The following is a 12412-nucleotide window of genomic DNA, read 5'->3' as shown; positions in this document are numbered from 1 at the left end:
TGTTGTTGAAATGAGATGAACTCTGGCTGATGAATACAAAGGTTTAGCCTGATTCTGAACTGGTTTTCCAATGTAATCCATATCTTTTTGGGATCCTTTAGCTCTTCTGCTGTTAATCTAGCTGTGTTCACCCTGTGTAGACCTTCATTTCCAATTGCTAGCTGAATTTTATGGCTTGTCTGGTTCAGACACATGTGCATCAAGAAACCATAGCTCTGTACGCTGTTTAAAGATTTTGGTTGGTAGGTCAGTTGCGTCCCAATTCATGCCGGGGATTTTGGTGAACATTCTGTGTAATCTGCTCTAAGCAAAAGTAAAAGTAAAATTGCATTGCATGATGGACTTCCTTCTACTGATGTCATGCTGCAAATCTTAAAGGCAGATGACAACAGGCGGTGAAGGAGCCGGGCGTACTGAGGCTCTTAAGTGGCCAATTAATGGTTACTTAAATGCCTCATCCTGCCCCCCTCAATTATTTTACCCACAGCAGGGGAAGCCCAGCAACTTTTGTTGCACAAGCTGGTGTGGGGCAGGGGTACCTCCTTTGGAGGATCCCCTGTGCCCATTGGAAGCACCTGCCCCAAATACCCCCACCCCTTTAACCTTCCCCCGGCCTCTCAAACAGAGCCCTCCAACCCACTTACTGGGGCCTGCCAGCCTGGCTCCAGCGATACCCCAGACTTACCTTAAGTCCGGCCTCCTCTTCTTCGCTGCCTGTAGTCCCAGTAGTGGTCACTGCTGGAACCTGGCACTGCTGGGACAATAGAGGTGATAGCCAATTGGATTAGCCAGCAGCTCTCTAAGGCAGGACTTCCACCCTAGATGAGGGCAGAAGTCTCGCCCTGAGTCAATTACTGCCCTGCCTAGCGTAAAATGGCTGTGGAGCAGCCTTTTCATGGGCGGGCTCCTGACTGTCTTTTCAGCCGGGGAAGTGGGAATCATGGTGTCCTGTCGAATCCAGCCCTTTACTTTACTCAGGCTCCATGATGTCATACTTGATCAAATGCTGCCTTGATCTCTGAAATTCACCCTTTTGTCCATGTTTGGATCAAGGCTGCAATGAAGTCTTGACCTGAGTATTGTTAAATCAACATAAAAATGATTGAGATGTATTCTACAAACACATTGAAACTAATATGTTATTTTCATGTTAAGTGCCTCTGGAATATGTGGTGAACTTCCTCAGGAGGGCTTTTCCTACTCTGCTGCTCTAACCTGAATGCCAGTTTGTCAAAACCTCTTTTATATCGCAAATAGGGTGAGGTTAAATCTCTGCCAAAATTGAAGTAGCAGAGTGGGAGAAACCTAAGAGAAATTCACTTCCCAGCATGGATTCTATGGATGACCTTTAATACAGCAATTGACAATGTGGGGAAGCCATCCACCACAGGGATATCATTTTCCCTTTTCTTTCTTAAGTTTAATAGTTACTTCGTAAATTACCATCTTTCCATTCCCTTGTAGCTGGGTTAATGATTCCAAACAGTTCATCGCAAGTCACAGCTTTAGGATCAAGATCTATACTAATGGCTTTTCGTTTCAGCTTCAGATAGGTACTTTTCAAGGATCGCATTACCTACAATGTAGAACAAAAAAAACTGACTGAAAATTTAGTCCAATGCTTCAAAATTCAAATATTAGTGCTAGTTATTTTAATTTAATGTTAAAATAGTAACAATATATTATTACAGTAAATGTAAATTTAGCCTGGACATCTTTCAGTGATTTACACAATTGTTGCATGTTTTAAAAAGGACTTCAAGGGAGAAGTTTTCTGGGTATGCTTTTAAGATTCTCTGTTCAGATTGTACTTTTCAACAGAACACTGGGGACAAGCAGGTAAAATATAAACACTGCTCTCTCTTTGATTTCTCTCTAAAATTACTTTACTATATGTCTTATATTTTTATAATACTCGGATAGAATTGTGAATGCTCAAATGCCATCTACGTCCAGTGTGCAGCAGTGCATAGCACCAAGTCAGAGAATAATACATAATTTAATTAATTTAAACCTCCAAACCTTCCTGGGAGGCATTGAAGGCAGGATGAAAAGACTCCTGCATGTTGGTACTACCAAATCATCCACAATTACCTCTCTTTCCACATGGAGGGAGGCTGTACTGGTTCTCACTCACAATGCCAGCTGCAAGAAGCTCCATATTCTGACCAGTGCAGGCAAGATAGCATAGTGCATACTTCATAGTTTTCTTGCTTGTTCACCATGGGTTTCAGATTCACGTTCATTACCTCACATAGCAATTCCTTTCATGCATAACTAAATACCTCCAAGATTTTATGATAAGTGTTATTGGAGATGCAATTCAATCATCATCTCACTTAATATGTTACAACCGCACTAAGTCTCCTTTGAGGGTACATACAACACCTAAAAGGATGCATGATGAGCTGTATATTTCAGGGCTGCCCGACGCTCTGGGCCACCCTTACATTAAAAACTTCAAATATCCAAAATCAATTGCTAGTAATTCCCTGACAATTAATTATAGCAGTGACCTGAGACATCGGCTACCTTCAATCAGAGGCTGAATATGAATCACTGGCTTGTGGATTTTTTGGGATAGAAGAATTAGTAAAGAGGCAGCAGCCCAAGTGAAAAAACACACTGGAGATTTGATATGTACAGGAAAGAAAGGAACTAAATACTACTTAGGCAATTAATTCCTATTTTCCTGGGCATTTCAGATCTGACCCTCCCAGACCAAAACTTTAGGGGGAGAATTTTTCCCTTGGCGGGCGGGCGCACCCCTGACCCGAATAAGAGTAAAATGGTGCGCGATCACGTTGGTCGAGTATCCCAACATCATCACACACTCATGCGATATTTCGTTTGGTGGGCAGGCGCGAGAGACAGCAGCACACTCACCAACAATTAAGAGGCCTATTAAAGCCCTTAATCAATTAATTAAATCAGATTTTTCACTGCCTGTTCAACCGTTCAATTGGCGGGCTGGCAAAAAGACGAAGCAGCCTTTGGATTTTTGAGGAAACCTCATCCACAGGCGGGATGAGGTTTGTGATGTTAATTAAAAATAAAATAAAAATGTTTTATTCTCATTTATAACATGTTCCCGCTCGTGTGACAGAGTCACACAGAGGGAACATGTTTACTTTATTTTTTAAATCTTTATTTGTAATGTTATAAATTTTCAGGTCTCTGAGGCAGCTTTGTGTCTTTTGGAAGCTTTCAGCATGCACACCTGTGCGCATGCACAAACTTCTGTGCTCGCCCTCCTCCCACCCCTACTGCACTGAGCACTGCAGCACGCAGTTCTCGCTGGCTGGCCATCAATTGGTCAGCCAGCGTGAAATCACAGTTGGGGCAGGTTCATGAGTGGCTGTCGGTTTCGTGGCCGCTCCAAGGCCTACCAACTGAACCCATCCGCGAAGTAAAAATCCTGCCCTAGGGAAAATTTTATTAAATATGACATTAAGGTCAGGGAGATGGATGGAGTTAGCGGCTAGGCAATAGAGTACATGACATGGACTGAAAACATTAAATTTTGTCATCCCTGTATTTATTTGGAAGAAATTTCTTCTCATTCAGTACTGGATGTGGGACAAGCAGTCAAACCATTTCAAGGCTGTGGAGAGTTTGAGATAGGTGGTGGTCAAGTAGAGCTGTGTGTTGTCAGTGTACATGCAGAAACAAATGTGTTTTTGGATGATGTCATTGAGAGGAATGGTGTAGTTGAGAAATAGGACAGACACCAAGGGATTATACCAGGGTGATCAATAGTTTGACAATGTGTTCAGAATTCTGGGTCAGTGTTGAATGTTGTAGTGAGACTGGGCATTGGGTTTTTTCAGTTGTATTCTGATGCAGGGTTCCCCTTTGGGTGGATAAACCTTTGGGTGCACGGTAGAAGAAATGAGATAGAGGCTAGCTCAGGTGAAGCGCATGTCAATAAATTATCTTCCATTCACTCCCTCCACCGCCAGCACACAGGGGTAGCAGTGTGACCCATATACAAGATGCACTGCAGCAACTTACCTGTGCTCCTTTGACAGCACATTCCAAGCCCTTGACCTCTACCACTTAGAAGGACAAGGGCAGCAGATGCATGGGAACAACACCTGCAAGTTCCCCTACAAGCCACACACTATCCTGACTTGGAATTATATCACTATGCCCTCACTGTTGCTGGGTCAAAATCCTGGAACTCTGCCTAATCACACTGTGGGTGCACTTACACAACATGGACTGCAGCGGTTCAATAAGGCAACTCAGCACTGCTTTCCCATGGGTAATTATAGATGAGCAAAAATTGCAGGTCCTGCTAGTAACATTCACATCCCATGAAAAGAATTAAAACAAAACTGTAACATTGAATGAGTGGTGGCTCTTGTCATTGACATAAATGCCAGGGTCTTCCATAGAAGCCCACCGGGGTAATGTGGGTACAACTGACATGCCCTGTACCTGGGGAAGCCTGCTGTCTTAGCAAATTCCAGAGACCAATCTTGCTACTTGTGGACATCTGCAGGAACTTAATGAAGTTATTCGCCTAACATGGCTGTTGTAGCTTGGAACAAGTCCAAAGCTAAGTTGTTGAGGGCACTTTTCACTTCTGCAGCCACAGGCAAGATTCTGTGTGCTGCTGTGGATTGCTCTTCTTTCCTCCCCCTTCAGACACAGTGTTAATTCAATTAATACCCCCATGATACCAGCTAGAGTGCTGGCAGACGCCCCTTATCAGCGCACTAGACTGCAGAAGCAGGTTCAGCAACAGCAACAGAGGCAGAAATTCAAAAGAACCACTATCTCTAATTCTCAAACTGCAAACAAAAGACATACAGTAATTCACCTGACATCAGATAAGGTTCTCATTAAATAACAAACAAAATGTGGCCCTCTGATTTACAAAGTCCATTGAGTGAGGTCCTATTCAGGGGCAATATGATTGATCTTTATTTGGCAGATTGGAACGATGTGCTTTGATGGCTTTTTTGGTTTGAAGGCCTCCACACTCAAGACCTCAGGCATCAGGTAAATTTATAAAATATGATACTTGACATTATTGCCTTACTCATAAAGCTGTGATGTATGGTTGTCCCTCTCAAGATGAGGGACATGAGGAATATGCCTGATATTATCTAAAGAGGACTTGAAATTCTGGTGTCAGAGAGGTTATGCAGGGATTTTACTCCATTTATAATGCCTCTTTAAATTCTGCTGAGGGAGGGCCATAGACAGATTTTTTTCCTGATGGCATCCCTGCATCAAACTGGGAAGTTCCCAAAATAATGTCCATTATACTCTTCATAGTTCTCAACACAAATACAGTTGACAGCATCAAACATTTACTTGGGAGAGATTTTAACCACCAAAAGAAGGCAAGTGCAGTGAAGTTTAATATAATAAAAAAGAGAATCCTGACCCAAAACCATCCATTTCTGGCTTTAACTGGGGCAGGAAGGTGCGTGAGCAACCAACTCACTTCAAGGCTGGCATTTTGAAAATGATAATTGCTATTCATCTTTTTGAATGTAACTATGGACAGCCGAGTTTTCCCAAGTCTGGGGAAAGCTGGCAACTACAATGTGCGAAAGCTGATGGACCCAGGAGGTAGTGCCTTTTTCCTACCAATGGTTCCAATGTGCTTGACTAGGCAACTCCCACAGTTGTGCATCACCCATTGATTTTCACCATGTGACCTCCAACCTCACCCACTTCCCAAGGCATCTGTATTCCTTTGCCCTGGGCCTCTGACTTCCCCAACCTAGATCAATTAAGTTAAAATTTAAGCCTTTAAGTCTGCAGGAAAAAGGGGTTCACTAGGACCTGAAGAATATTTTTCAATAGTTTGCGTTCAATCTAGAAGGGCTTGTGGCATCTTAAGTGTCACAAATGTGACCTACTAAAGGCGCTAAGGGCAAATCGAGATGGTCACCCAATTAAGTATCCTTTTGAAAATAATGTACGCACCACAGTCATAAAAATAAAAATTGGGATGTAATCAAAGGCTTTGCACTACAGCCAATAACTGTTCCACTCCAGTGCACTTGCTCTGGCACAGTGAGCTGCAGGAATTTCAGGGCCAGACTATTTTTCATTAGTTCTGGAAGTCAGTCTGAAAATAACACCACTTAGAGCTGATTTTAAACTGGTACCGCTGGTGAGCTAACAATAGAATATTTTCAGAATAGGCCTTGGCATAGACTTCCCCATCCTCCTGATTATTTTACCTTCCACACTACCAAATATAAATTTGTTTTTTAAACCATTATTACACCATCTCCTCAATAAACCACGATCACAAGTCAATGTAGTTGTTTGACTGCTTAGTTGTCATTGAGTACACCAAAGCCAGGTGTTCAGAATGAGAGAACATTTGATGTCCTCACACATTAAGTTGTTGACCATATCATGCAGAAAGGATTTTCTAAGTGAGAAAATAACTGCTTCATAGCATCAAGCATTTCAAACTAGTATTTACCTGCGATTTTCCAGTACCAGCATTGCCAACAACAAAGACTGAGTGACGTACTTGAAGTATTTCCTCTAGCTGAATTATTTTCAGAACAAAGCTATCTTCAGGCTGCAGATGGAGTTCTAGTATTGACTGCTTAACAACCTATACAAACATTATAAAATCCGTCCTATTAATCCAGAAGGAAAAAGTGAGTCAAAATGATCAAAACCCAGTAAAAATCAGCAATACCAACACCAGGAATACTGGAGTTCCATTTTAAGGAATACAAGATAGTTCAGACAAGTTTTACTGGTGCCTTTCATTTCCAAGTTTTACTGGTGTTTTCTTTTGGGAAAATATCAGGCTATTAAAGTACCTGATTATAACTTATCTTAATTTCACTATGTTCTATAAATAGTATTGCAACAGTGCTCCAATATCTCATCACATAGTTAACTGTAGAAACATTGGTCCCGACATTTAGAGAGAGGGGGCGGTGAGTGCAGTTGTCAGGGTAATTGCAGAAATCCTGGGGACATGGAGATCCTGCTGAACTTAATCTTGCTGAATTTTATCATTTTCTTCTCCCGTTTTTCTCTTAACAGCCATTGGGTGCCAGGTGAAAAAGCTAGTGGTTAGAGGTTGCAACGAGGAAGCATTAGAAGAGATTGTTGAGTGTCTTTTCAAACTCACAAGACACCAAGGAAGTGTAATATTCTTCATGTAAACTACTCAGACTGGCAAAATGTGAAGTTGCTTACAATTTACATCAATGATTTGAATTTGGGAATAAGAATTATAGTTTCAAAGTTTGCAGACTACACCAAATTGGGTAGTGTGGTTCATACAAAAGACAAATGTGATAAAATATAGGAAGTTTGTAGAATGGACATATAATTGACAAATTAACTTCAATATAGGTAAATGTGAGTTGGTGTATTTTAGTTGGAGGAATAAGGAGATCCATACTGCTTGAATAATAAGAGTATAAGAGTCTTTATGGGGGTAGAGAAACAAAGGGATGTAGGGGTTGTTATGACTGGGGAGCACTCATGTTGAGACATGTCCTTTCTTTCCCACTCCCCGGGCAGAATCGTCCCAAATTTGCACAAGGTGCGGCAGCGGATGGGAAGAAAATCGTTTTACCTGCTAGCTGCAATGGCAGGTTTTTGTGCCGTATCGTCCTATTCTCTCCTCATTAATTATGCAGATACAGGAAACATGCCATCCTGCTGGCAGGCGATGTTCGATTTGCCCACTGTAAAGAATCTATATTTTTATTTTTTGGACTGTGACTTTAAGATTGGACTCTGGCTTTAAAAAGCTACAAAGGCTGCAATTTTGAAAAATGTTCTCTGAAGTAGGAAGAAAAGATCTACAATGTTGCTACTCCTTAGAACAATGTGTGCGAGGTTGGATGATGGTGCCGGAAAGGACATGTTTGAGAGATAAAAACAAAAAAACTGCGGATGCTGGAAATCCAAAACAAAAACAGAATTACCTGGAAAAACTCAGCAGGTCTGGCAGCATCGGCGGAGAAGAAAAGAGTTGACGTTTCGAGTCCTCATGACCCTTCGACAGAGTTCTGTCGAAGGGTCATGAGGACTCGAAACGTCAACTCTTTTCTTCTCCGCCGATGCTGCCAGACCTGCTGAGTTTTTCCATGTTTGAGAGAATTGCCCAGCGACAGTGCTTGATTGGCTACTGAACAGGTGACCAGCGTTTTGTGATAGCAGTAGCTAGCAGAAGGATCCCAATCTGCCAAGAGGAAAAACCTAAAAACCTATCTCTCTCCTGTATTTTGGCAAAACTCCAATAATTCTGCCATAGTAATTAGCTGGCTATCCCTCACATCTCCATATCTTGATTTTGAGAAATCACTAGTAGAGACGTCAAAAGCAGGTTTTCCACTAGTAAACTATAGACCGGAAGTTCTGAAACATCACCTCGTGTCAGCAGTACAGGTCTGCAAAGAACTTGGAAGACGTCATGCAAAATCAACTCATCTAACCCTGTACTCCGGACTGGTGCTATCGAACCTTTTTTTTTCTCTCACCCTTAAAATCCTTGTTTTGTGTGTCTTATGTATGTGTGTATTTGTGTATAGGGGTTGAAAGGGGTAGAATAAGTTATAGAGTTAAGAGTTAGCAGTTCATATTTCTTTCTTTTGTTATTGGTTAAAAACAATTTGTTTAATAAACAGTTATCTACTTGTTAAATTTACAATATTCTGTTAATCTAAATTAAATTAAATTACATAGTTAGGTAAAATTGGGGCAATTCGGTGGTCTGGTTAAACTTTTCACATCTGTCACGGCTCAGGGAAAAGTGGGGCTTGACATTACAGTGCACTATCCCCAGTGAGTCATGACACTGCCACATTGCTACCTCACCGCTTCCTCATGCAGGGTGCCATATTTAAACTGCGGCCGAGTGCACACCTCTCAATGTTTGCAGCCTAGGACTGCTCCGATGAAGACATGGCCCAACAAGACTGCAGCCCACCCTGATTCAGTGACACATCCCTGGGACACATTCTAGACACTGTGGAGGCCATTGCAATGTCCTCTACTCCCAATCTGACTGCAGGAAGCACCACTTCAGCTTGGGAGACGCTGGCAGAGGTGGTCAGTGCCAATGCTGCATGCAAGATGTTGGCCATCCAGTGCAGGAAATGGATGAATGATCTCATCCGTGCCACCAGGGTAAGGCAATCATCTTATCACTCTAAACTCACACACTCACAAGGCCATCACACATTCACAGGCATCTCACTCACTGCCAGCTCAAGGGACATCACCACTTGGTCTCTTTCACACACCCTCATGTCTCCATCTGGCTCATCTCCTCTGGAGCCTGCCTCCTCAGCGCTCACCATCTTGAGGCCATTTGCATCAACTTGTGCCCCCACACACACTATGGGATACTATCCTTCTCCAGTACAGCCCTCACCCTGCAGTCTCTTCCCTTGCCTGAGGTTACTTCTCCCCCTTCCCCAAGCAAGCCCTAGCCCTTTGAAATACCATTCCCGCCTTTCGGATGATCTGGTAGGTAGAGACTTTCCAGTGAGCTCCCCTAAAAGTAATGAGGTGTTGTCTGCGAAGCCTATCACTGATGACTATGAGTGCTGCCCGAAGCAAGGTAGGCAAACAAACCTCGAAGTCCCGGGTGAAGTGCAGCTCACTAGGAGCATGTTGCTTATGCACAGTTGTGAAACACATTGTTGTGCAATAACACTGATGTGCCCAGATGATCCAGCGTGGGGGGGGGATGATTCTGGTGAGCAGGGCTTATAATAAGATGCTAAAGCCTTGAAATTTGGTTCCCCCCCACCATCCGCCATGTTGCCTGATGCCAAAGGAACTGGAAAATTCCTGCCCTTAATTGATCATAACTGGGTTTTTTTTTGCAATTTATAAGGATATTAATTAAATGTCTAAACAAAACCATTTCTTGCTGATGCAAGGAACTCAGGCAAGGGCATAGAATGTATTTTGGGTAGCGGGCTTCAATGTCCATCACCAAGGGTAGTGCCTCTACTGGCTGAGTCCTAAAGGCCATAGCTGCTGGAATTGGTCTTCTGCAGGTGATGAGGGTACTGACATGAGATAAAAACCTACTTGACCTCGTCCTCACCAATCTACCTATCAAGGATGCATCTGACAATGACAATATTGGTAAGAGTGACTACCTCACAGTCCTCATGGAGACGAAGTCCTGACTTCACATTGAGGATATGCTCCACCACATTGTGTTAAATGGATAGATTTTGAACAGATCTAGCAATTCAAGACTGGGCAACCATGAAGCACTGTGGACGATCAGCAGCAGAATTCTGTACAACCACAAACTGGAACATCATGGTCCGGCACATACCGCACTCTACCATTGCCATAAAGCTGGCAGATCAACCCTGGTTCAATGAAGATTGCAGGAGGGCATGCCAAGAGCAGCACCAGGCAAAGCTAAGAATGAGGTGTTAACCTGATGAAACTACAACACAGGACTACCTGCGTGCCAAACAGCAGAAGCAGCATACAGTAGACGCAGCTAAGTGATCCCACAGCCAACATCCCCATCCTCAATGATGGGGGAACCCAGGACATCAGGAGAAGGCTGAAGCTTTTGCACCCATCTTCAGCTAGCAATGCCAAGTGGATGATTTATCTTGGACTCTCCCTGAGGTCCCCAGTATCACAGATGCCAGTCTTCAGCCAATTCAATTCACTCCACATGATACCAAGAAACAGCTGAAGGCACTGATTACTGCAAAGGCTATGGGCTCTGACAACATTCCAGCAACAGTACTGCAGACTGTTCCTTCACTGATGCTGGGTCAAAATCCTGGAACTCCCTCCCTAAGAGCACTCTGGGATTGCAGCGGTTCAAGAAGGCAGCTCACCACCACCTTCTCAAGGGCAATTAGGGATAGGCAACAATGCTTTCTGAGCCAGCTACACCCACATCCTGTAAGTGAATTTTAAAAAAAGACTTGTGCTCCAAAACTAGCCATGCCCCTAGCCAAGCTGTTCCGGTACAGCTACAATACTAGCATCTACCTGGAAGTGTGGAAAATTGCAAGGTATGTCCTTTCCAGAAAAAGCAGGTCAAATCCAACCCAGCCAATTATCACCCATCAGTCTACTCTCGATTATCAGCAAAGTGATGGAAAGAGTCATCAACAGTGCTACGTAGCGGCACCTACTCAACAATAACCTGCTCACTGATGCTCAGTTTTGGTTCCAACAGGGCACTCAGCTCCTACTTCATTACAGCCTTAGTCCAAACATGGATAAAAGAGCTGAACTCAAGCAGTGAGGTGAGAGTGACTGCCATTGATGCCTGAGTGTGGAATCCAGGAGCTCTCAGAAAGATGAACTCACTGGGAATCAGGCAAAAAACTGGCTGGAGTCATACCTAGCACAAAAGAAGATGGTTGTGGTTGTTGGAAGTCAATCACCTCTGTCCCGGGACATCACTGTAGGAGTTCCTCAGTTCCTAGGCCTAACTATCTACAGCTATTTCATCAAAGACCTTCCTTCCGTCATAAGATCAGAAGTGGGGATTGCACAATGGTCAGCACCATTCACGGTTCCTCAGATACTGAAGTAGTCTGTGTCCATGTGCAGCAAGACCTGGATACTATTCAGGCTTGGGCTGCTAAGTGACAAGTGACATTTATGTCACACAAGTGCCACATAATGACCATCTTCAACAAGAGAGGATCTCCCCCTGACATTCAATGGCATCACCATCATTAAATTCCCCACTATCAACATATTGGGGGTTACCATTGACCAGAAACTGAACTGGACTAGCCATATAAATATTCTAGCTACAAGAGCAAGTCAGAGGCTCGGAATTCTGCAGCGAGCAACTCACCTCCTGACTTCCCAAAGCCTGTCCACCATCTCCAAGGTACAAGTCAGGAGTGTGATGGAATGCTCTCTACTTGCCTAGATGATTGCAGCTCCAACAGGACTCAAGAAGCTTGATGCCATCCAGGACAAAGCAGCCCACTTGGTTGGCACCCCATCCGCAAACATTGCCTTCCTCCACCACCGATGCACAGTGGCAGCAGTGTGTACCATCTACAAGATGAACTGTAGGAACTCACCAAGGCTCCTGGCACAGCACCTTCCAAACCTGGGACCACTACCATCTAGAAGGACAAGATAAGCAGACATATGGGAATACCATCACCTGGAAGTTTCCTTCCAAGCCATGGGTCATCCTGACTTTGAAATACATTGCCATTCCTTCACTGTCATTGGTTCAAAATCCTGGCACTCCCTCCCTAACAGCACTGTGGGTGTACCTACACCACGGACTGCTGCGGTTCAAGAAAGCACCTCACCACTACCTTCTCAAGGGCAATTAGGGATGGGCCAGTGATACTAGCCAGCTATGCCCACATCCCATGAATGAACAAAAAAATCTACAAAATTCTGAAGCATCAGTCTAGATTACACGTTC

The 12412-nt window shown here is 43.5% G+C and overlaps 1 protein-coding gene across 1 annotated transcript in view; it reads right to left on the bottom strand.

Moving 5' to 3' along the window:
* Nucleotides 1–12412, bottom strand: part of LOC121293673 (dynein heavy chain 17, axonemal-like) — a 729083-nt gene that overhangs the window by 302116 nt on the left and 414555 nt on the right. The window contains exons 40-41 of the mRNA XM_041216840.1: nt 6461–6598; nt 1444–1576 (exon numbers count right to left, since the gene is read on the bottom strand). Coding sequence (XP_041072774.1) covers nt 1444–1576; nt 6461–6598 — 271 coding nt within the window. The remainder of the gene's footprint in view (nt 1–1443; nt 1577–6460; nt 6599–12412) is intronic.

This window comes from Carcharodon carcharias, chromosome 22 (genome assembly GCF_017639515.1).
Source record: "Carcharodon carcharias isolate sCarCar2 chromosome 22, sCarCar2.pri, whole genome shotgun sequence".
In the NCBI taxonomy this organism is placed as follows: Eukaryota; Metazoa; Chordata; class Chondrichthyes; order Lamniformes; family Lamnidae; genus Carcharodon; species Carcharodon carcharias.
Note: the sequence above shows the minus strand (reverse complement) of the source record. Positions and strands in the feature narration are given on the sequence as shown.